The 25,667-nt window shown below is 34.5% G+C and overlaps 1 protein-coding gene across 1 annotated transcript in view; it reads left to right on the plus strand.

The window, feature by feature from the left end:
- The first annotated feature begins 3,845 nt into the window (after nt 1-3,845).
- The window catches only part of LOC132543370 (uncharacterized), an 81,474-nt gene continuing 59,652 nt past the window's right edge, over nt 3,846-25,667 (plus strand). The window contains exons 1-16 of the mRNA XM_060206862.1: nt 3,846-3,912; nt 4,116-4,313; nt 6,377-6,435; nt 6,903-7,047; nt 11,486-11,553; nt 16,620-16,747; nt 17,840-17,969; nt 18,367-18,603; nt 19,216-19,395; nt 21,272-21,415; nt 22,184-22,284; nt 23,039-23,148; nt 23,362-23,489; nt 23,944-24,112; nt 24,913-25,075; nt 25,193-25,268. Coding sequence (XP_060062845.1) covers nt 3,846-3,912; nt 4,116-4,313; nt 6,377-6,435; nt 6,903-7,047; nt 11,486-11,553; nt 16,620-16,747; nt 17,840-17,969; nt 18,367-18,603; nt 19,216-19,395; nt 21,272-21,415; nt 22,184-22,284; nt 23,039-23,148; nt 23,362-23,489; nt 23,944-24,112; nt 24,913-25,075; nt 25,193-25,268 — 2,103 coding nt within the window. The remainder of the gene's footprint in view (nt 3,913-4,115; nt 4,314-6,376; nt 6,436-6,902; nt 7,048-11,485; nt 11,554-16,619; nt 16,748-17,839; nt 17,970-18,366; nt 18,604-19,215; nt 19,396-21,271; nt 21,416-22,183; nt 22,285-23,038; nt 23,149-23,361; nt 23,490-23,943; nt 24,113-24,912; nt 25,076-25,192; nt 25,269-25,667) is intronic.

Raw genomic sequence — 25,667 nt, forward strand, 5'->3', positions numbered from 1 at the left:
GGTTGGTTAGCTTCAAACGATCACGTGTTTCGATGATTCTCATTGGTTGGAGTTTTACTCAGTATAGTCTATTTCAACAAATACATCAACATCAACCAAGCAAAGTACATTGATTACTTTGTTAACAATGAAAAGTTATACTTACTGAAAACAAGTAAGTCGAGACCTAACCTAATTGCAACAGAATTCATTCTAGTTCAATGAAAAGTCCTCCATCATATCGAGATGGAAGTCCCCCCCGAAATCAAACTTTTGAAAGCGCATACTGTTCAACATTTCTTTATCACTATTTGTACGTTTTTCTCAAGTTTAATTATTTTCCTTCTACGAGAAAAAAAAAAATCCCAATGAAATTGGTCTTACCCGCTTTGAAATGTATTTTTCCGCGAGACAGATGTATATTATCTATAATTAACAAAAATATGATGTATTGATAAATAATTCGGGTTATTTTTAGCAGCATATGTCTTCTTTGTTGATTATCATTTCTACTTAAAATAAAAAATTGAATTTATGAAAAAAATTAAAATAATAAAAAAATGAAATTGTAAAAAAAGAAGAGGGATGATGTGGGGTTGGGGGGAGGAGGAGGGATACGCCATGCGACAACACTAATATTCCTAATATCATTTTTATAAATGAGCTAGTTATATGAGATGTTCCATTTTCGGTACCCGTACCTCTTCAAAAATATTGCTGAACCTGGCACGCCTTGTAGTGATCTATTTATAGATATGCGCGCTGCTGACATGTATCCCCCCCCCCCCCCCCCCCCGCCAAAAAAAAAAAAAAAAATGTGTGAACAAATTCATCTGTCATATCAAAATTTGCAATAGATTCCACTTTGTACATAAATTTGTATGGTACCCGAAGTAATCTTGTGAAGCTCAATACTTTAGGGAATCACTAAGTCTGACTTGTTCAGAACTGTCGTGTTATGTGAGATGGATATTATTTATTTCACGTCCACTCTTACGGCCTTTCGGCCTTTCAGCGTACGAGAAAAGATAGGAAATTGAGGGTAAAATAGGAAGCGATGGTAGAGAGTGGGATACAGAGAGGAGATAGAGATGGTCCGTCTATGAACTGTTCTAAAACTATAATTTAGAAGGCAACCCCTGGCCTAATTTTAGACCTAACCTAACACTAAGCACGTCGCAGTAAGATGATCGCTTTATGGACACAGAGGAAAAGGAAGGGGGTTCTACATGATTAAATTCCGATAGTATTTTGGAAGTCCGTCAAAGTGAGATGGATGTAACAGAGATAATTATATAGGCCTCACCTAGGATTCAAACCCGAGACCCCAGGCATATATGCATCACATAGGATTCGAATCCGGGACCCTTGGCTTACTGGTCTGTCGCTAAACCGATGTAGCTAAAGAGAATTTCTCTCTTCTCACTTTTTACTTCTCCTCCAGGGAATAACTCGTCCTCGAGTTTCCAGGGGTTACAGCGATGATGGTTGAGTATGATTAAGTACGATTTGGCGTCAATGTAACCGAGGTCATTATTTCAATGCATCCGCTAGGATTCGAACATGGAACCCCTGGCTTACTAGTTCGCCGCGTTACCGACTGAAACTAAAGAGAAGTTTTCTCTAGCCAAGCGGTATAATACGGCTGGTATTTTACTAAGGTTACATGGAGGATGAGCTGTTGCCATTGATCAATGTAATAGTAATGAGTTAATTATAATCCAACAATTCAGCTTAGAGGGTGTATAAAATGTGGGTTCAACCGGGTCGGTAATGGACCTCCGCTAAAAATTAGTGCCATGGCTTCTGAGGAGAAATGATAGTGTTGGTAGTTATACTTTATTGTCCTCGGGGGCTAAGGTGTTTTGTCCATAAAGATAAGATTTTAATCGAGGATTGTCTAACATTGGATCAACGTGAAGGGTATATCAATCACGGAAAGGTTAAAAAAAATCTGTAAAGTATCCACAGAAATAACCAAGTCGAAAAATGCTTTAGTCAATCAAAATATTCATTATCAGTCAGGGAAATGATGAACGGCTAAATAAAACTATAGGTGAGAGAGAGAGAGAGAGAGAGAGCGCATTGTAAAAATAGCAGGTAACCGTAAATACTATAAGAAATTAGACAGGTGACAAGGCAGTATATATATATCAATCCCTTGATTTACGCAGTGGTATGTGCCATTTACGAAGGTTTATCAATAAAAGCCTTAAATGGACTTATTTCCCGTGGAGTCCTTTTAAAATGTTAAAAGCATATTTGAATATATCTAGTAAGTGCATCTATACATAAACATATAATTAGGATTTCTGAAAAGGAAGAGCGTGTGTATACTTTTTAATAGATAATTTCTTTACCTGTTCACGTTGTGGTCTTCTTTTTTTTTTTAATATTCTTAAATTCTTAAAATAAAGATCATAATAATAAATAATAAAAATAAAAAAAATGTTTGTACGAGGGGAGTTAACTCGTATGGATTCTTCAGACTATTTACATCAATGGCGTCTTAGCTACGATAATCAGCAGCTCTAGCTCTCATGTAAGTAAAGCAGGTTGATCCAGACAGGGATGATAAATCCTCTTGCCATTTTAGCAATCTTACATATCGACACATGAATAAGTTGTCAGACAATTAAACCTTATTACTATCATTCAGTATCCAGCATAAGGTTTTAATGACGAGAAACGAAAGTAAGACTAAAATGCAAAGTTAGTTACAACACTTGTAGGCGGTGAACTAAACATGTTGATTACTAAGAAATATGTTTACGATGATAAATAACATCTATCAGCTAAAACATGGAAACAGACAAACATCGACCTATATTTTTTTTTTTACAATTTACGTGTAAATTGTAAAAATATAGGTCGATAGGATGATAAACACTATTTAACAATGTAAGCATCACTAGCTGAGGGAAATAACCGAACAGTGATTAATAGACCTTACAGTATGGAAAATATTTATTTTGTTTTTGTTTGTTTTCATTTTCTACCTTCAGTTACTTAAAACGAACTGAATCTATATGCAGTTAGCTGTTTCCAGGACACATCTTTCTAATCTCATATAATATCACCTAAACTTGTCAGAAATTGCTTTGAGTGTCACAATTTGTAATGTACTGCAGGTAGTGGACCTAGACCGAGTCGATCATCTGCAACAATATAACTAAATTGGTAGTGTGTCTGTCTAGAGTTTGGAGGGTCCTGGTTTGGACCCCAATCTGGCCACGCATTTGCATGTGGTATTTTAAATCATGACCAACCCTTGTTTCAAGCAGTGCTTGACAAGGGTATACTCAAACTGAGACAACGAGTTCGATAAATGAGAGAGTAATTTAGTTGAACTGGACTGGGTCTATTGTCAGCTTCCAGGTAGCTCCATTGGTGGAGAACTGTCTGTCTAGAGTTCAGAGGATCCAGTGTTTAAACCCTTTCTTGATCCTTTGTATGCAGAGTTATGCACCTTTGTTATGTGCACCGAGTACCACTTCCACAATATTCACCTTAAATTGTCTGAATATTGCCTGTGAGCATCTACTCTGTGTTGTTTATTGTCACATAAATCTGCCATATCTTGCGTGCAGTTGCCAAGATTGTGTGTGATAATTTCTTGAAAAATTGGATCCATTTAAGATTATCCCAATTTATTTGTGTACACTGACATTATGGTCCTCAGGTAACATTTTATATAAATATTTCATATGTGTAGGAAGGTACACTGTGGGTTATTTGATATAGCCAACCTTGCTTTTTATCATTAGGTAATATCAGGTTCTAAACATGACACATGGAAAGTCTAATTCAACATTACAGAAGTAATAAATGATGTTAAACTTTTATCTTTCACAGAAAATATCATCATGGCAAGGACAAAACAGACTGCTCGTCGGAGTCATCACACAGACTTGAAACAGACAAATGAAGCAGGTATGCGTATAAGAAACTCTATTGAATTTGGACTTAATTATGATACACTCTTTTATTTTGATTTTATTTTTCACATTTTCTTAAGTTCTGGCACAGACATAACCATATCATTCTACTAGAACCAGTAAATAATGAACACAGAAACATTAAACCAGTAGTTAACTCAGGAGCTCATTTAATTGTCAAATTTTGGTTTATTTCAGATGGTGCCTCATCAACCCCTCCTTCCCCTGCCCCTCCACCTGCCCCTCCTCCACCCCCTCTGCTGCCAACTGTGGAATCACACCCATCATCTGAGCAGGTTTCACAGACAAACTTGTCAACATCGGAGGAGACAATTAGTGTACAAGCATTGCTTAGTATGAGGAGCAAACTGAAACGCACTCAACCTAAAACAAGACGTAAGTATATCTGTTGCACTTTGGATGTGACCTTTACTATGTAGAAAAACAAAAACAAAAAAATATATATATCACATATATAATGGAAAATAAAGTTAATATGAGCCAAATGATGACATGTTTTTATCTCGATGTCAGGTATTGCAAAATAGTCCACTTATTGGCTATAGTTGTATTTTGAAGCCTAATCAATTTGGAAATACTAAATAAGAGACTTATTTAATTTGTACACCAAAAGTATTATGATCTCGGCTATAAATAATAAACAAAAAATATACTCTTACTTAATTACATAATTCCTTGTCTAGCAGTGTCACTAACCTCATGTCACGGCTTTCAAAATCAAGACTGACTGGGTGTTTCTAGCGTCATTAGGTTAAAAGACCTTATGATCAATTCTATTGAATAATTATCACATCTTGATGTATTTAAATGATGTTCTTTGTTATGTTTGAATAAAAGTCTGGTGATTCTAGCATATTTCATGATTTGAGCAGGTCATGTAATGGCCGTTATCAGGTTGTCCTGATAGGTGAGTGGATCACACTAGTATAGATTGTGTGTGATTTTTTTCGCTTCCATTTAAGCAGTCAGATCACATTTTTTATTAATGATCTATACATACTTATAGATATTTAGAACTTTTGTTATGAAATTCCTGGCAACAACCAGTTTGAATTTGTAAAATATGGTGATATGAAGTAAATTAAAGCTAGCATGTTTACTTTAATTGGTGACTTTAAGATAGCAAATGATCAAGTAACTACTAGCTTTACCTACTTAAAAGAAAATAGTACCATTTATGTGTGAACAGATCACAATATGAGTTACCATGAAAGAGTTAAAATGATATTCATATCTACTTTAGTCGACTGATAAAACAAAATATCTCCATCAGTCATCAGAATATTGCCAGAAAATCCAATGAACAATATGTTAACCACATGACAACAAGAGCATATAGCATCCTATCAATTTGTAGTGAAGCAAGTCAAGATGAACATATGTACCAGCATGATGTACCATCATAATAATGTGTGTACACCTGTATTCCATTCTTATGATGTGTACACACCTGTATTCCATCGTAATGATTTGTGTACACCTGTATTCCATCATAATGGTGTGTGTAGACCTGTATTCCATTCTTATGATGTGTATACACCTGTATTCCATCTTAATGATGTGTGTACACCTGTATTCCATCTTAATTATGTGTATACACCTGTATTCCATCGTAATAATGTGTGTACACCTGTATTCCATTCTTATGATGTGTATACACCTGTATGCCAACCTTATGATGTATGTTCACCTGTATGCCATCCTTATGATGTGTATACACCTGTATTCCATCGTAATAATGTGTGTACACCTGTATTCCATTCTTATGATGTGTATACACCTGTATGCCAACCTTATGATGTATGTTCACCTGTATGCCATCCTTATGATGTGTATACACCTGTATTCCATCATAATGATGTGTGTACACCTGTATTCCATTCTTATGATGTGTATACACCTGTATTCCATTGAAATGATTTGTGTACACCTGTATTCCATCATGATTATGTGTGTACACCTGTATTCCATTCTTATGATGTGTATACACCTGTATTCCATTGTAATGATTTGTGTACACCTGTATTCCATTCTTATGATGTGTATACACCTGTATTCCATCATTATGATGTGTGTACACCTGTATTCCATCGTAATGATGTGTGTACACCTGTATTTCATCGTAATGATGTGTGTACACCTGTATTCTATCATAATTATGTGTGTACACCTGTGTTCCATCATGATTATGTGTGTACACCTGTGTTCCATCATAATGATGTGTGTACACCTGTGTTCCATCATAATGATGTGTGTACACCTGTGTTCCATCATAATGAAGTGTGTACACCTGTATTTCATCAAAATGAACTAAATTCCATTATAATGGTGTATGTATACTAAATACACATTTATTCCATAATAATTTGGTTACCTTTCAAGCTCACATATTTACTTTAGATTACTAATAATTATAGCTGTTGTATTCTTGCTTTCAGATCAGCTGGACAGAACAGACCTTGAGGATGGAGATTGTCTGGATGTGATATCAATTCTTGTGAGTGGTTGATGTAAATGTTGAAAATTCTTTATAAAATCATTGAAATTTGATTAGTAAGTATCAGTTGTGATGTTTGGTGATTTGAAATATTGTGAACCATAAGGCACCATATTTATCTATCAATAATCATTGATTGGTAATGAGCCAATCCACATCATTTATTGTAGTTTTTAGCACATGTTGTCTGAAAGGCCCAAATTTAGTCTGAAGCATTCTTGGGTGAAAAGAAATGAATTTTGTATAAATGGCGGGTCTAAGCCCCCTGGGGTGGGAGTCACCCGGGCCAATGTGCAAAATAGGACAAATTCTTAAAATCCTATACCTCCTGTAGGAATGGTTGTGTTTTACTTAAATTTGGTCTAAAGCATTCTTGTGTGAAAGGGGAGTTGATTTTGTTCTTTAAACCATTTAGCAGTTGAATGGATATTTTGTTCTATTAGAAATAATGATGTTTATTTTTTCAGAAACATCTACAGAAGGAAAGCTGGAATGAAGTGGTGGAAATTGACTTTTCTTGTGTAGACCAGATAACAGATATATTCTTCTTGATGCTAAAACTTAATGAGAAGGACATGGCTTTGAACTCAGTTGAAGTTCTCAATCTTTCTGGTCAGTAGGTGAAGCAGAGAAAAACATTACATACCTATTTAATAATGATTAGGTGGTAGGGACTTCAGACCCTCAATCCTGGAGGTCAATAAATAATGATTAGGTAGTAGGGACTCCAGACCCTCAATCCTGGAGGTCAATAAATAATGATTAGGTAGTAGGGACTCCAGACCCTCAATGCTGGAGGTCAATAAATAATGATTAGGTAGTAGGGACTCCAGACCCTCAATCCTGGAGGTCAATAAATAATGATTAGGTAGTAGGGACTCCAGACCCTCAATGCTGGAGGTCAATAAATAATGATTAGGTAGTAGGGACTCCAGACCCTCAATCCTGGAGGTCAATAAATAATGACTCTCAATCAACCCAAAAACAACATGAACTGGGGTCATGTTATCTAATACTTGTCATGTTATCTAATACTTGTCATGTTATCTAATACTTGTCATCTTATCTAATACTTGTCATGTTATCTAATACTTGTCATGTTATCTAATACTTGTCAGGTTATCTAATACTTGTCATCTTATCTAATACTTGTCATGTTATCTAATACTTGTCATGTTATCTAATACTTGTCATGTTATCTAATACTTGTCATGTTATCTAATACTTGTCATGTTATCTAATACTTGTCATGTTTTCTAATACTTGTCATGTTTTCTAATACTTGTCATCTTATCAATACTTGTCATGTTTTCTAATACTTGTCATCTTATCTAATACTTGTCATGTTATATAATACTTGTCATGTTTTCTAATACTTGTCATGTTATCTAATACTTGTCATGTTATCTAATACTTGTCATGTTTTCTAATACTTGTCATCTTATCAATACTTGTCATGTTTTCTAATACTTGTCATCTTATCTAATACTTGTCATGTTATATAATACTTGTCATGTTTTCTAATACTTGTCATCTTATCTAATACTTGTCATCTTGTCATCTTATCTAATACTTGTCGTGTTATCTAGTACTTGTCATGTTATCTAATACTTGTCATGTTATCTAATACTTGTCATGTTATCTATATTATCTAATACTTGTCATGTTATCTAATACTTGTCATGTTATCTAATACTTGTCATCTTGTCATCTTATCTAATACTTGTCGTGTTATCTAGTACTTGTCATGTTATCTAATACTTGTCATGTTATCTAATACTTGTCATGTTATCTATATTATCTAATACTTGTCATGTTATCTATATTATCTAATACTTGTCATGTTATCTATATTATCTAATACTTGTCATGTTATCTAATACTTGTCATGTTATCTATATTATCTAATACTTGTCATGTTATCTAATACTTGTCATGTTATCTAATACTTGTCATGTTATCTAATACTTGTCATGTTATCTATATTATCTAATACTTGTCATGTTATCTAATACTTGTCATGTTATCTATATTATCTAATACTTGTCATGTTATCTAATACTTGTCATGTTATCTAATACTTGTCATGTTATCTAATACTTGTCATGTTATCTATATTATCTAATACTTGTCATGTTATCTATATTATCTAATACTTGTCATGTTATCTATATTATCTAATACTTGTCATGTTATCTATATTATCTAATACTTGTCGTGTTATCTAATACTTGTCATGTTATCTAATACTTGTCATGTTATCTAATACTTGTCATGTTATCTATATTATCTAATACTTGTCATGTTACCTAGTACTTGTCATGTTATCTAATACTTGTCATGTTATCTAATACTTGTCATGTTATCTATATTATCTAATACTTGTCATGTTACCTAGTACTTGTCATGTTATCTAATACTTGTCATGTTATCTAATACTTGTCATGTTATCTATATTATCTAATACTTGTCATGTTACCTAGTACTTGTCATGTTATCTAATACTTGTCATGTTATCTAATACTTGTCATGTTTTCTAATACTTGTCATCTTATCAATACTTGTCATGTTTTCTAATACTTGTCATCTTATCTAATACTTGTCATGTTATATAATACTTGTCATGTTTTCTAATACTTGTCATCTTATCTAATACTTGTCATCTTGTCATCTTATCTAATACTTGTCGTGTTATCTAGTACTTGTCATGTTATCTAATACTTGTCATGTTATCTAATACTTGTCATGTTATCTATATTATCTAATACTTGTCATGTTATCTAATACTTGTCATGTTATCTAATACTTGTCATCTTGTCATCTTATCTAATACTTGTCGTGTTATCTAGTACTTGTCATGTTATCTAATACTTGTCATGTTATCTAATACTTGTCATGTTATCTATATTATCTAATACTTGTCATGTTATCTATATTATCTAATACTTGTCATGTTATCTATATTATCTAATACTTGTCATGTTATCTAATACTTGTCATGTTATCTATATTATCTAATACTTGTCATGTTATCTAATACTTGTCATGTTATCTAATACTTGTCATGTTATCTAATACTTGTCATGTTATCTATATTATCTAATACTTGTCATGTTATCTAATACTTGTCATGTTATCTATATTATCTAATACTTGTCATGTTATCTAATACTTGTCATGTTATCTAATACTTGTCATGTTATCTAATACTTGTCATGTTATCTATATTATCTAATACTTGTCATGTTATCTAATACTTGTCATGTTATCTATATTATCTAATACTTGTCATGTTATCTAATACTTGTCATGTTATCTAATACTTGTCATGTTATCTATATTATCTAATACTTGTCATGTTATCTATATTATCTAATACTTGTCATGTTATCTATATTATCTAATACTTGTCATGTTATCTATATTATCTAATACTTGTCGTGTTATCTAATACTTGTCATGTTATCTAATACTTGTCATGTTATCTAATACTTGTCATGTTATCTATATTATCTAATACTTGTCATGTTACCTAGTACTTGTCATGTTATCTAATACTTGTCATGTTATCTAATACTTGTCATGTTATCTATATTATCTAATACTTGTCATGTTACCTAGTACTTGTCATGTTATCTAATACTTGTCATGTTATCTAATACTTGTCATGTTATCTATATTATCTAATACTTGTCATGTTACCTAGTACTTGTCATGTTATCTAATACTTGTCATGTTATCTAATACTTGTCATGTTATCTATATTATCTAATACTTGTCATGTTATCTAATACTTGTCATGTTATCTAATACTTGTCATGTTATCTATATTATCTAATACTTGTCATGTTATCTATATTATCTAATACTTGTCATGTTATCTATATTATCTAATACTTGTCATGTTATCTAATACTTGTCATGTTATCTAATACTTGTCATGTTATCTATATTATCTAATACTTGTCATGTTATCTATATTATCTAATACTTGTCATGTTATCTATATTATCTAATACTTGTCGTGTTATCTAATACTTGTCATGTTATCTAATACTTGTCATGTTATCTATATTATCTAATACTTGTCATGTTATCTAATACTTGTCATGTTATCTATATTATCTAATACTTGTCATGTTATCTAATACTTGTCATGTTATCTAATACTTGTCATGTTATCTATATTATCTAATACTTGTCATGTTATCTAGTACTTGTCATGTTATCTAATACTTGTCATGTTATCTAATACTTGTCATGTTATCTATATTATCTAATACTTGTCATGTTACCTAGTACTTGTCATGTTATCTAATACTTGTCATGTTATCTAATACTTGTCATGTTATCTATATTATCTAATACTTGTCATGTTATCTAATACTTGTCATGTTATCTAATACTTGTCATGTTACCTAATACTTGTCAGGTTATCTTATACTTGTCATGTTTTCTAATACTTGTCATGTTATCTAATACTTGTCATGTTATCTAATACTTGTCATGTTATCTAATACTTGTCATGTTTTCTAATACTTGTCATCTTATCTAATACTTGTCAAGTTATCTAATACTTGTCAATGGAATGTTTGACCATGATCAGGTGTAGTAAACTAAGTATGATATATACAAGCATCTGGGTTGTAACCAAAAGGTTTAGTATCATGATATTTTGCTAAACTGCTCCCTGAGAAGCAGCCTGTGAATAGCCTTGACCTATATTCAAAGTTTCAGTTATGACGTTAAAAATAGAGTTTATTTTAGAGTGTTTAAAGTGTTACGAGTAGCATTGCATTTTAAATATCTGTTTAAAAACCTCATCAATCAGAATTCATCAGAAAATAATCTATTTGCTGGAGATAAGTTTTTCTCAGCTTAAAGTATGAGAATGCTTGTATTTGAAGTAACTTTAAATACAGGTACTAGGTGAGTGATACAGACCTACTGGGCCTCTTAAATTATTAGTTTGTTTTTGAATTAAGCCTGTTATTGTCATGTTTTGAGGTATCTTCTATGTTTATGATAATGCAATATCCTTTTTTGCCAGGGTGCCGAAATATCACAGATGAAGGTATACGATGGCTGTCAGAGACTGAAAACGGGTTTATATCTTCTGTAAGTAAACTAAACTTCATTACAGACAGTCTAAGTAAACTTCATTACAGACAGTGTAACTAAACTTAACCTGACAGGAGCATAAATGAAATAAAATGGACTACGTTGTAACTGAACTAAATTGGACTACAGTGTAACTTAACTAAATCTGACTGAAGCATAAGTTTAGAAAACTAGATTACAGTGTAACCAAGTTGAACTACCATTTGTGTTACTGATGACTGGCTTGTGTAACTGGTGACTGTGGTTTGTGTTACTGATGACTGTGGTGACTGTGGTTTGTGTTACTAGTGACTGTATTGTGTTACTAGTGACTGTATTGTGTTAATGGTGACTGTGACTTGTGTTTCTAGTGACTATGGTTTGTGTTACTAGTGACTATGGTTTATGGTACTGGTGACTGTGGCTTGTGTTTCTAGTGACTATGGTTTGTGTTACTAGTGACTATGGTTTGTGTTACTAGTGACTATGGTTTGTGTTACTGGTGACTGTGGCTTGTGTTTCTAGTGACTATGGTTTGTGTTACTAGTGACTATGGTTTGTATCACTGGTGACTGTGGCTTGTGTTTCTAGTGACTATGGTTTGTGTTACTAGTGACTGTATTGTGTTACTAGTGACTGTGGCTTGTGTTTCTAGTGACTATGGTTTGTGTTACTAGTGACTATGGTTTGTGTGACTGGTGACTGTGGCTTGTGTTTCTAGTGACTATGGTTTGTGTTACTAGTGACTATGGTTTGTGTTACTGGTGACTGTGGTTTGTGTTACTAGTGACTGTGGTTTGTGTTACTAGTGACTGTGGTTTGTGTTACTAGTGACTGTTGTTTGTGTTACTAGTGACTGTATTGTGTTACTGGTGACTGTGGTTTGTGTTACTAGTGACTGTGGTTTGTGTTACTAGTGACTGTATTGTGTTACTAGTGACTGTGGTTTGTGTTACTGGTGACTGTATTGTGTTACTGGTGACTATGGTTTGTGTTACTAGTGACTGTGGTTTGTGTTACTAGTGACTATGGTTTGTGTTACTGGTGACTGTGGTTTGTGTTACTAGTGACTATGGTTTGTGTTACTGGTGATTGTGGTTTGTGTTTCTAGTGACTATGATTTGTGTTACTAGTGACTGTATTGTGTTACTGGTGACTGTGGTTTGTGTTACTGGTGACTGTGGTTTGTGTTACTGGTGACTGTGGCTTGTGTTTCTAGTGACTGTGGTTTGTGTTACTGGTGACTGTGGTTTGTGTTTCTAGTGACTGTGGTTTGTGTTACTAGTGACTGTGGCTTGTGTTTCTAGTGACTGTGGTTTATGTACCTGATGACTGATTTTCTGTGGTTTCTGTTAATGGGTCCATGTATTGATTTTCAGGTTTTGCTGAATGGTTGTAAACAACTGACACACAAAAGCATTTACAGATTAATGAGTAAAGCTGCAGAATTCAGTATGATGGGAACATCTTGTGCATTCTTCCCTGGTCATGTCGAAGGTAAAATATACACCAGAAAAAACAATGCTGCAGAAAAGAATTGAGATGTCTTTTTGAAACTTTAGGAATAGGAATACTGTATTCTGAATCTACTCAGAATTTCAGTGTGGCACCATATAGGGGGACAAATGTACTGATGCCACTTTAACAGCTTCATTGGAATATCACAATGGTGTTGAAAAGTTTTTTTGTCATCATATAATCTAGACTTCTTAAATATCAAATTAAAAAGTCCTTTCTATCTCCCCTTGACCTGGTGAACATGTCTATTTGTCATTATTTAAATCCAGGTAACCATGAACTAGTGACTTATCTCCCTTTGATCTGGTGAACATCTATTGATATTTAAATCCAGGTAACCATGAACTAGTGACTTATCTCCCTTTGATCTGGTGAACATTTCCATCTATTGATATTTAAATCCAGGTAACCATGAACTAGTGACTTATCTCCCTTTGATCTGATGAACATTTCCATCTATTGATATTTAAAGCCAGGTAACCATGAACTTGTGACTTATCTCCCTTTGATCTGATGAACATTTCCATCTATTGATATTTAAATCTAGGTAACCATGAACTTGTGACTTATCTCCCTTTGATCTGATGAACATTTCCATCTATTGATATTTAAAGCCAGGTAACCATGAACTTGTGACTTATCTCCCTTTGATCTGATGAACATTTCCATCTATTGATATTTAAATCTAGGTAACCATGAACTTGTGACTTATCTCCCTTTGATCTGATGAACATTTCCATCTATTGATATTTAAATCCAGGTAACCATGAACTTGTGACTTATCTCCCTTTGTTCTGATGAACATTTCCATCTATTGATATTTAAATCTAAGTAACCATGAACTTGTGACTTATCTCCCTTTGTTCTGATGAACATTTCCATCTATTGATATTTAAATCTAAGTAACCATGAACTTGTGACTTATCTCCCTTTGTTCTGATGAACATTTCCATCTATTGATATTTAAATCTAGGTAACCATGAACTTGTGACTTATCTCCCTTTGTTCTGATGAACATTTCCATCTATTGATATTTAAATCCAGGTAACCATGAACTTGTGACTTATCTCCCTTTGTTCTGATGAACATTTCCATCTATTGATATTTAAAGCCAGGTGACCATGAACTTGTGACTTATCTCCCTTTGTTCTGATGAACATTTCCATCTATTGATATTTAAATCCAGGTAACCATGAACTTGTGACTTATCTCCCTTTGTTCTGATGAACATTTCCATCTATTGATATTTAAAGCCAGGTGACCATGAACTAGTGACTTATCTCTCCAGACCTGGTGATAGTTTTATTCACCTGCTGACATGTAAACATATTTGTACAGAACAACCAATTCAATACCGTAATATGGTAATTTTCACGATTTTCATTTAAAACAGATGAACTTTATTTTAACAAATGAAATTTCAGGATCTGGGTGTAAAAGGACATGTTATACACATGCGTTTCATTATTTTACAGATTATATTTCTGTTATCAAGTTAGTGTACCTTGAAAAAGCAAAAATACCGTCCTGCAAAAATAACTGGCTATATGATATTTGCTACTTGTTCAGTATACATGTAATACCTGCTCTAAAATACATGATTTAGATGGGACAAGAGTAAATGCAAAATAAACTATCATGCAAAATTGATTTATCAAGCAATTGACATCAAAACAATAACTATGTGATACCTATCATGTGTATACAGTGGCGGATTTCACACCACATGTACAAGTTTCATGCTGCCCTCTGGTGTCACCATTCTACAATTCCTACAACTCCTGTCGTTCCCAAGCTGCTTTCAACTGTAAGTGGTCAATTAGTATGATATGTGTTGATTTTTGTTGTTAATGTACCTCTTGTAATAAAACCTATTGTTATGTATATCATAATGTTCCTCTTGTAATTAAATCCTATTGTTATGTATATCATAATGTTCCACTTGTAATAAAACCTATTGTTAAATATATCATAATGTTCCTCTTGTAATAAAACCTATTGTTATGTATATCATAATGTTCCTCTTGTAATAAAACCTATTGTTATGTATATCATAATGTTCCTCTTGTAATAAAACCTATTGTTATGTATATCATAATGTTCCTCTTGTAATAAAACCTATTGTTATGTATATCATAATGTTCCTCTTGTAATAAAACCTATTGTTATGTCAGATTTAAGTAAGTAAATAGAAGCTAAAAATTGTAGAGTTAGAACTGTAGGTAGATAACATTCAAAGCTGTAAAACTGAAGGATATTCCTACAAGTTCTTAGTATCTGGTGGTGAAATGGCGACACTGATGTTGATGTATTTTTTGTTTTCAGCTACATACAGAGGTAAAAAAACTGTCAACTATCCACACCATAAGTTGCTGGTCCTTTACACTCAGGACTGTAGTGAGAGGACGGGCATATTTACTGGGAAATCACTGGACCACGGACTGAAACTAATCAATGTTTACATTTGTGTCGCCCTCTACATATAGTATCATCACACCAAGTTCTCACTGATCAGATTTACATTTGCATCAGATCATTCCTATTTTTTTGACAGATTCTCCTTTAGAACAACTAGTCCTTGGTATGTATATGATTGGTACTAAGTAATGTATGATTGGTACTGTTTGTAGGTTACAGAGAACCTAGTCCTGGGTAATGTATGATTGGTACTGTTTGTAGGGTACAGAGAACCTAGTCCTGGGTAATGTATGATTGGTACTGTTTGTAGGGTACAGAGAACCTAGTCCTGGGTAATGTATGATTGGTACTGTTTGTAGGGTACAGAGAACCTAGTCCTGGGTAATGTATGATTGGTACTGTTTGTAGGGTACAGAGAACCTAGTCCTGGGTAATGTATGATTGGTACTGTTTGTAGGGTACAGAGAACCTAGTCCTGGGTAATGTATGATTGGTACTGTTTGTAGGGTACAGAGAACCTAGTCCTGGGTAATGTATGATTGGTACTGTTTGTAGGGTACAGAGAACCTAGTCCTGGGTAATGTATGATTGGTACTGTTTGTAGGGTACAGAGAACCTAGTCCTGGGTAATGTATGATTGGTACTGTTTGTAGGGTACAGAGAACCTAGTCCTGGGTAATGTATGATTGGTACTGTTTGTAGGGTACAGAGAACCTAGTCCTGAGTAATGTATGATTGGTACTGTTTGTAGGGTACAGATAACCTAGTCCTGGGTAATGTATGATTGGTACTGTTTGTAGGGTACAGAGAACCTAGTCCTGGGTAATGTATGATTGGTACTGTTTGTAGGGTACAGAGAACCTAGTCCTGGGTAATGTATGATTGGTACTGTTTGTAGGGTACAGAGAACCTAGTCCTGGGTAACTATTGTATGATTGATATTGTTTGTAGGGTACTGAGAATTTATTGTTAAAAAATTATCAGAGATAAGACAGTTTAAATTTTTTTTAATTGAATATAGTTTATTTGCCATCTTCATGTTCCTGAATTTTTATATAAGGCTTCAGATTAGTCTGGATTAGGTAAATAAGATTCTCTTAATGGCACACTGACAAAAAAATGTATCTCACAATATCTGTATGTTACAGTATCCTGAGAATGTATTTGTACTAGCTGCCTTGTCCTCTGACAACCCACCAATGGTAATGTGGAACAAAATAAATACTATTCTTCAAGGTTGGATGCAATATGTGTCAGACTCCATGGTATACAAAGGGTAAGACTCCAGAAACAAACTAGAGAAGTCTTGATCAATATAAACAAAGCATATCTGCTCTTATACTTCTAGGCATGCCTACTCCACTGTCTGTGGAGACATGTCTAGCTTGTGTAGTTGGAGACATGTTTAGGTTGTATAAAACCTATATAACTTTTTGCATGTCTCCTCCACCTTCGAAGCCTATGCATGTCTCCACCAACACAAGCTAGGCATGTCTACACAGACAAAGGCATGTTTATTCCACCTTCACCTAGGCATGTCTACACAGATATGACATAGGCATGTTTATTCCACCTTCACCTAGGCATGTCTAGTAAGCTAAAAATAGATCACAAATAAACCGTCCCCAAACTTGAATACTAGACATTTACACTCTGGGAGGGTGACTTATTTGAAGATAAATCTGGTAGTACATGACCTTTGACCACCCAATTACCACCAAGGATCTTATTTATCAGCAGGTGCTGTGCACATTTAATGCAACTGTTACATTCTAATCCTTTACTTAACAATAGCTCCTGCAGATATGCTATTTTAATGAAGCCTGCTGATTATGCTAAATACCCAAATGTGAAGGATTAATGCAGTTTAAATCCCAGAGCGGAGAACATTTTTTTTGTGTTTGGTATGTTGATTCACTGTGATAAGCAGATGTGGAATAGAGTCGTTGTATCAATTCTAAAGGTCATTAGGTAAACTAATCAAGGGCAAATTTTGTATCTCAATGTAACACCATGACCAAGGCAATATTAAAGTGAGACACCTAGCAGAGTCATTTTTAATGAATCACTGTTCTAGTTTAACTGGTAGATGACAAGATCATTAACCACAGGATCAGAGGTATCTGATGTATTGTTGAATAATTCTATACAGTTTCCAGAAATATGTTTTCATAATCAATTTTAATTGTTTAAATTTCATGTTGATAATGCATGGTTCAGTAGAAAGGGACTTAAACCCTTAATATCATGTAGTATGTTATGTGAGACTACCTTTTAAAGTAAATACTCAAAGTTTTTAGTATTATATCTGCTGTTAAAACATGCATCATTTAAATACGTAATGAGATATTTTTTCTTTCAATTTTAGTGGAATTGATAGCAAGGTTTTGACTGAGTCCACATTTGCTGATCAGATGCAGATGGTATTCAGTCAGACACTTTATGACAGCTTGAATAACCTGATGTCTCAGCCTGGACTTGTCAGTGCTGTTAGCTTTGTAAGTCTTTTAGATTAACAGTCAGACACTTTATGACAGCAGGAATAACTTGGTGTCTGCATCTTGACGTGTCAATGTTGTCAATGTCTTATATATTGTCAGATTGGTAAATCATGTTAAGTTTATATATTAACTTTTTGACAGCTTGAACAACTTGGTATCTGAATCACATTGTTTATTGTCTTATATATAGCTATTTTGAACTGAACTACTTGGTGTCTGAATCTGGTCATTGCTGTCAGATTGGTTGATTAACAGTAAGTACATTGCAAAGTCAACTTGGAATGTTATCAAGGCGAGGATGATACACTGTCTATGGTATGGTTTCACTATGGTAATAGCAAAGCATTACTTTATTAACTAGTATAAGTTTTGGTCTTTGTTTGGTTTTAACTAGGCAAAGGACCCAGAACACTCCTACCTATCATACTCCTTGGAACAACTGGAGAAGCTATTTCCTTGGCACTTATCAAAGTTTATGGAGGATTCTATTGAAGGTCTGGACAATTTAACCAAAACATTTCCTGGCACATCGCCTATAATTTGTCCTTTGTCAGAGGTAAATAAGGATGTGAGGTACACTTTCAGTAGATATGATGAGGTGGAGTCTGCCATGCAAATTCTACATGACAGGGTAAGTAGGGGACAAACCTCTTCTTCAGTAATGTAAAAACACATGGTCCTGAATAGAATTTGGGGCCTACCTACTTATCTGCCATCTTGAAAATCTCATTACTACTCTTCCATCATGGACATCTTACAATGTATATTGAGACTGGAATTACAATGATTAAGTGTGGATGGTCACACAGATGGCTCTAAATGAAGTTTTAGCATGTGAAGCATTTAACATGACTGCCATTTTGAAAGTAATGTTATCTCTATTTTCTCCTGATCAGGAAAAAGAATCCTTTTGAGACAGGACTCCCAATAATGAATTTTAGATGGTGAACAAATATTCCAAACTGTATTTAGGACCTGTGTCAAGATTGCTATCATGGTAGTCATCTTGAAAATCTTATATTTACCTTTCCTGAACAGAAAGTTTTATCAAAAAGGACTTTAAACTAAAAAATTGTGATGTGATATTAAATAAAAACTAAAATTATAGTCATATATTACAAAAGTTTGCCATTTACCAAGTATGTAGAATGCCAGTTCATCTGAAACTCTTGTTTCTTTTTTATATTGAAATTGTTGGTTTCATTTTGAGGTAATTCAAGTTTATAATAATTGTTTTCTGTAGGGTTTGTGTGTGTTTTTCCGTGACATTGCTGAGAAACCTGCTATTCGTGACATAGAAATACTGCCAATGGTTGCCAATCTAGTGGGAAAGGCACCTCACCAAGCCTACATACAGGGACTGGGAGCTAATGTGCCCTGCTGGAGGAAAGAGGACTTCAGTTCTCTGAATGATACCATAAGGGTATGATTTACAATTATTTCAGAATAACACCATCAGGGTTGGGGTTGTGAATAAGACAATCAGGGTTTGGGTTCTGAATAACATGAATAACACCATCAGGGTTTGGGATCTGAATAACACCATCAGGGTTTGGGATCTGATTAAGTACAGATTAACAAGAATCATTAGAAACATTTAATATGTTCCTTGGGTTTCCGACTCGGTGATATTTGATACTTGTTCCTTGGGTTTCCGACTCGGTGATATTTGATACTTGTTCCTTGGGTTTCCTACTCGATGATATTTGATACATGTTCCCTGGGTTTCAGACTCAGTGATATTTGATACTTGTTCCTTGGGTTTCCTACTCGGTGATATTTGATACTTGTTCCTTGGGTTTCCTACTCGGTGATATTTGATACTTGTTCCTTGGGTTTCCTACTCGGTGATATTTGATACTTGTTCCTTGGGTTTCCTACTCGATGATATTTGATACTTGTTCCTTGGGTTTCCTACTCGATGATATTTGATACATGTTCCTCGGGTTTCTTACTCGGTGATATTTGATACTTGTTCCTTGGGTTTCCGACTCGGTGATATTTGATACTTGTTCCTTGGGTTTCCGACTCGGTGATATTTGATACTTGTTCCTTGGGTTTCCGACTCGGTGATATTTGATACTTGTTCCTTGGGTTTCAGACTCAGTGATATTTGATACTTGTTCCTTGTGTTTCCTACTCGGTGATATTTGATACTTGTTCCTTGGGTTTCCTACTCGGTGATATTTGATACTGTCCCTTGGGTTTCCTACTCGATGATATTTAATACTCTCCCACGGAAATATTGTGGGTATAAAAGTTACATCACTTGATTCTTGTCGATGGTGATTTTACCAGAATTATAAATGCAAAGAGAAAATCTGTTTCTTAGACTCACATTTATTAGATTATATTCTGTTCAAACTGCATCTACACTCCATCTGTCATCAGTCCATCATCAGTTCTTGCCAAGACCTCTCTAGGATATCTTTTTGACTATAACTTTTCTTTGCTTCATATTCTGTAAAGCTACGTTATAGGAAAGCAAATAAGATTCCATTCCAATGAATGTTTACATATGTGAGGAATTTTTCTTTATTTTTTGTGAAGTATTCTTATCGCACTTTGATTTTCAGGGTTGTTGGGTCAAGGGATGCTCATCAGACTTGACGAGTTTCAGGGTTGTTGGGTCAAGGGATGCTCATCAGACTTGACGAGTTTCAGGGTTGTTGGGTCAAGGGATGCTCATCAGACTTGACGGGGTTGTTGGGTCAAGGGATGCTTCAGGGTTGTTGTTGGTCAAGGGATGCTCATCAGACTTGACGAGTTTCAGGGTTGTTGGGTCAAGGGATGCTCATCAGACTTGACGAGTTTCAGGGTTGTTGGGTCAAGGGATGCTCATCAGACTTGACGAGTTTCAGGGTTGTTGGGCTAAGATCAACATCACTGTTACCGGGTACTATTTATAGAAAATCATTGTCAGCATTTTTGTGGCTTCATACTCGAGACATTTTCATTATCCTTCACATGCTTATCTTGTGCAAATTAGAGTTTCAGGGTTGTTGAGTCAATGTCAAGGTCAAAGTTACTATTTTTAGAAGGGGTTCTCATCAAACCTTACAAACAAACAAATGACCATATTGCATTATTATACATTGATGATGAAACTGTCAGAATTTCATACTTATTGCAATGTTCCATTACAAATCAGGTACAATATAATAGTATACTTATTTCTTGTCCAAATTAACACCAAACAGCTCATCTATATAAATCATTTCAGTGAAACCTTGTGGGGGTTGGTAGGGGACATGTATGGCTTTAACAATACTCTGAATGCTTTTCTGTTTAATTTTCAGGGATTTGAAAATCTCCTTTTTAGGGTGCTCAAGAAAAAGGGATTGTTGTTCCAGTTTGCATGTTCCCTCTGGGATTCTCAGTTTACAGATACAATCTTGTATGTCTTGACATCTGACCTCCCCAACAGTCCATTCCTGCCTCTGGTAAGTAGTAAGAGATCAATTATACTTATGATACACTAAAACATATGTTAACACAACTCGATCTAATTAAAATTGAGTCTCTTATTTCATGTTGTACCTTGTTATATGAAGATCTGACAGAGCCCATTGGAATAGCTGTCTCAGTATAGGTTGTCTATTACTGACTCTGTTAGATGTGACACTGAGCAATACAGAATGCTTTAAATATTTTTGATAGCTATTTGAACTTTTTGAAATATTTCAGTGAGATTAAGTGCCTTTTAAAAATATTTTCTATTCAGTAAATCAATATTATACAGATAAATTAATTTTCAACATTGCATATTTTGTTGGTGTGGACATTCACACTGTCATCATGGCCAAGAAAGAGACGTGGAAAGAGGATAGCTTCACATTGTGTATCAGTCTGTTAAAATGTTGTTTCTACAAATGTTTGTGTGAAAATATAAAAGTTATGAGATAAACAGAATTTACCATTTGTTTCCATTTCATATGAGAGGCTCAGTAAAATGAGAAATTCTAATGTTTGTTCCATAAAAGTCATATAGGTGGAAACACTGGTAAAATCCTCTCCTGGTAATAGAGATTTATATAGAGAATTTTACCAGAATTTTTACAGTAAACAAGGTGTTCTCGTCAGTGAATATTCAGCTGCCATTAACTATAGAGGTCTTCCAAGTGTGGATAAAATAACTAGAACATTTTATTTCAGCGTAAGTTGTCCTGGATTATGTTTTTCATGATTTTTTATATTTATGTTTTACACAGGAGCAAGTGTGGCCTGAAGAGTTGGAGACTGGAGAAGAACAGAGAGATTGCTATATGACGTTGCCATCCTTACCATCCAGCCTGCTGCCCTGCTTCCTCAGGTATCACAGAGAACATATCTTTTGCCTGTCCTGCTACTCTTCATTCTTCTTAAATATAGGATTAGTTGTTATCAAACACAAAAGATCTCAAAATAATTCATTTGTCTGTCTGTCCACTTTTCGAACCACCTAACTATCCCTTTATCTGTCCACCTGTCTGACCCACATAACTGATTTCCCATTGGTAATTTGACATCAGAATTGATGCTAAGAATATATGACAAAGAAATGGATAGATGGTCAAAATAATTCTGTTTCATACTATATTTATAAAACTTTTCATTTGCTTTTCATTTAACACCTGTCTGTCTTTTCTGTCTTTCTGTCTTTCTGTCCTCTTGTCTTTCTACCTATCTCAATCTCTTTTCTGTCTTTTAAATTGTCTATTCACTTGACTGTCCACCTGTCTGTCTATCTGTCTGTTCTCATGTCTGTTCACCTTTCTGTCAAACATACTCTGTTTCATATGAGACTGATTATGTTTTCACTTGCTCTTTGATTTAACATTCTAAAGAAAGTCTAAGAATGACCAAAAAAAAAACAACATTTTCCATATATGTTTATTACATGACTGTTGCTTTATTCAGGCATGACCCTCCCTTCCCCTCCCCTCCCCATTTTATGAACTCATGTAATAGGAGAATATTGAAAATCAGGTTTTATAAACTGACTCCAAAATCTAATACAACATGGAAACATGTAAGATCATTAAGTATTTATTTAACATAATTATGATTAACATTTTTATTCCCAGAAAACTTCAGGAAATGTCTAAAGTGTTGCTGATGTGGAGGGCAGGATTAGTTGTACGCCAGGGCCCAGTGATAGTTCTGGTGAAACTAATTACCAACCAGGCTTGTCAGGGTCAGTAGTACTCATACAATGATCACACGACTGCAGATTTCAGTCAAGTGATGTGGTGTGCTGTACAAAAATGAATTCTTGGTATCATGTCTCATAAGTGTTTTAAATGTGTAATACGTTTGTCTGGATTTCTTTACACATTGTTCTATCTATAATGGTGTCCTTTCTGTACATATTCCAGATATTTATTAATGCTTAACATTCTTCCACTAGGCTTACCTTCTCTAGCGATCAGTGCTCGGGTGATGCATACCAACATGAGAAACACACTAACTCTCACATTCAACAACATCAAAACAATCCTTGAGGCAATGTTACAGAAGAGGAAGATTTTTGCAGTGGTAAATATTTTCGTAAATAAGTATTTTGACAGTCAGAGCCTGCATTTAAATGGCTATGATGATGCTATATCTGATTCTTCTAACGCTGTTGCCCTAGATATTTTTGGTAGCTGTTGCCCTAGATGGTTTTGGTAGCTGTTGCCCTAGATGCTTTTGGTAGCTGTTGCCCTTGATGTTTTTGGTAGCTGTTGCCCTAGATGTTTTTGGTAGCTGTTGCCCTAGATGCTTTTGGTAGCTGTTGCCCTTGATGTTTTTGGTAGCTGTTGCCCTAGATGTGTTTGGTAGCTGTTGCCCTAGATATTTTTTGATAGCTGTTGCCTGAGATGTTGCCCTAGATGATTTTGGTAGCTGTTGCCCTAGATGTTTTTGGTAGCTGTTGATACCTTTTATTGTTCTTTACAACATCAAAGATGTATTAGGGGTCTACTAATAAAAGCTCTATAATCTGTTCCAGAAAAGTGTATCATGTGAGACTTGTAACCCCACCCACAGTACAAATCTTGCCCTTAGTGAAAAGTGTTGTCAAATGAGAGAGATGGACATCAGACTTAGTGAAGAACCAGTCTCTTGTCGTAGGAGTAATTCTGGGATAGTCATCAGGAAGGAGACATTACTTCCCCAAGGTCAGTAACAAGGTCACCACAATGATACTGACCTATATGATAAAGTCATGATAAAACTTATGATATTTTGTTGTCAAATTTCAAGACAATCTGTCCTTTTATCCAGGCAAACAATGCAGAATTTACAAATGACATCATAGATAATTTATGTCTTTATGAGGTCACATGACTGTCTTGGTAATGAAAAAAATATACTGTCCATGTCAAACTTAAGCTGTCTTAAAGAGAAGTTAATTTGAGAGTTTTTGCTTATTTTCCAGAAATATGGGTTATATGATAAATAATTTCTGTAATTTGATGTGCCATGAACTTTGGGTAAATGACATGTCAAATGATATAAAAATAAACAAAATTATTAAACAAGATCAATAAGTTGAAATGTCACAAACTGTTAGGCAAGTGACATGAATTCTATATTACATCAACACTAATGACAAATCCGCTATTTGTTACATATCTCACATCATCAGGGACAATTTTGAAGCCTACAAACAGGATGCATAATAATATGATATGCTATCAAAATAAGATGCTATCATTTTAGAAATCTGGTTATAGATGTATGACATGTAGGTGTGACTAATGTATGACATGTAGGTGTGGCTAATGTATGACATGTAGGTGTGGCTAATGTATGACATGTAGGTGTGGCTAATGTATGACATGTAGATGTGGCTAATGTATGACATGTAGGTGTGGCTAATGTATGACATGTAGGTGTGGCTAATGTGCTACCTGTATGACTGTTAGTGTAACTAATGTGTGACATAAGCACAATTTATGATATATATCAACTGCAGGTCTGAGTCAGAGTGACTACATCCCTAACCACAAATACATGCAGATGATGACACAAGGATTTGCTAAGAAGTTGACAGTATCCCCTCGATGTTTCCTGTGTAACAACTGTTGTGTGCAGGGCATTTACTGTCCAGAGAACCTAAAACCATTAGTCTCCAGCAGGTATATAGCAATCTTATATTGGTCTTCGCTTATTACTCTCTGGTTTTGGTCTCTTTTGTTTTCAATATTCAACAATAAAAGATGGCTAAAAACAACATGTATTTTTTTACTTTCCAGACTATGTAGCTGTAAATATAGACGAAGTCTTTGTGTGTACTGTGGTGTGTGTGACCAGTGTCTACTACAGTTAACGGTAAGTGTGTACTGTGGTGCGTGTGACCAGTGTCTACTACAGTTAACGGTAAGTGTGTACTGTGATGTGTGACCAGTGTCTACTACAGTTAACGGTAAGTGTGTACTGTGATGTGGGACCATTGTCTACTACAGTTAACGGTAAGTGTGTACTGTGATGTGGGACCATTGTCTACTACAGTTAACGGTAAGTGTGTACTGTGATGTGGGACCAGTGTCTACTACAGTTAACGGTAAGTGTGTACTGTGATGTGTGACCAGTGTCTACTACAGTTAACGGTACGTGTGTACTGTGGTGTGTGTGACCAGTGTCTACTACAGTTAACAGTAAGTGTGTACTGTGACATGGGATCAGTGTGTACTGAATGTATTTCAACGAACTAATTTTTTACCACCATGA

This window comes from Ylistrum balloti, unplaced genomic scaffold (assembly GCF_031769215.1).
Source record: "Ylistrum balloti isolate Yb309-2 unplaced genomic scaffold, AGI_CSIRO_Ybal_v1 Utg369754, whole genome shotgun sequence".
NCBI classification, from domain to species: Eukaryota; Metazoa; Mollusca; class Bivalvia; order Pectinida; family Pectinidae; genus Ylistrum; species Ylistrum balloti.